A 331-nucleotide genomic window follows, 5' to 3' on the forward strand; every position below is an offset into this window, starting at 1 on the left:
CTGCTGAAATGATGTCTGATAACCAGGTGTCGGTGCGGGCGGTGATGGTTTTGTTAAGTTTTTATTCCAGTTGTGCTCTTCAGCAGTTTACAATATCTTACAAAGTAAAATATAGTTTTAGTGCATCTGAAGGCTGGTTCAACATCATTGAATTCAAACTTTTGGTGGCTTTGACTTGAGCGCGATGGCGCAGGCAGGTTGCGTGAGCCCCGTGTTCTCTCTGTTCTAGGGACACCGCGGGGCAGGAGCGATTTCGAACCATCACAACCGCCTACTACCGGGGAGCCATGGTAGGAGCCGCACGGGTCGCGCTGCCCTGAACCCGGCGGGT

General features: G+C 51.7%; 1 protein-coding gene across 1 annotated transcript in view; it reads left to right on the forward strand.

Annotated features, from left to right (window-relative positions):
- The first annotated feature begins 234 nt into the window (after positions 1 to 234).
- LOC104466136 (ras-related protein Rab-8A) overlaps positions 235 to 331 on the forward strand; it is a 3119-nt gene continuing 3022 nt past the window's right edge. The window contains exon 1 of the mRNA XM_010079466.1: positions 235 to 290. Coding sequence (XP_010077768.1) covers positions 288 to 290 — 3 coding nt within the window. The 5' untranslated portion in view covers positions 235 to 287. The remainder of the gene's footprint in view (positions 291 to 331) is intronic.

Source organism: Pterocles gutturalis, unplaced genomic scaffold (assembly GCF_000699245.1).
Source record: "Pterocles gutturalis isolate BGI_N339 unplaced genomic scaffold, ASM69924v1 scaffold6729, whole genome shotgun sequence".
Classification (NCBI taxonomy): domain Eukaryota; kingdom Metazoa; phylum Chordata; class Aves; order Pterocliformes; family Pteroclidae; genus Pterocles; species Pterocles gutturalis.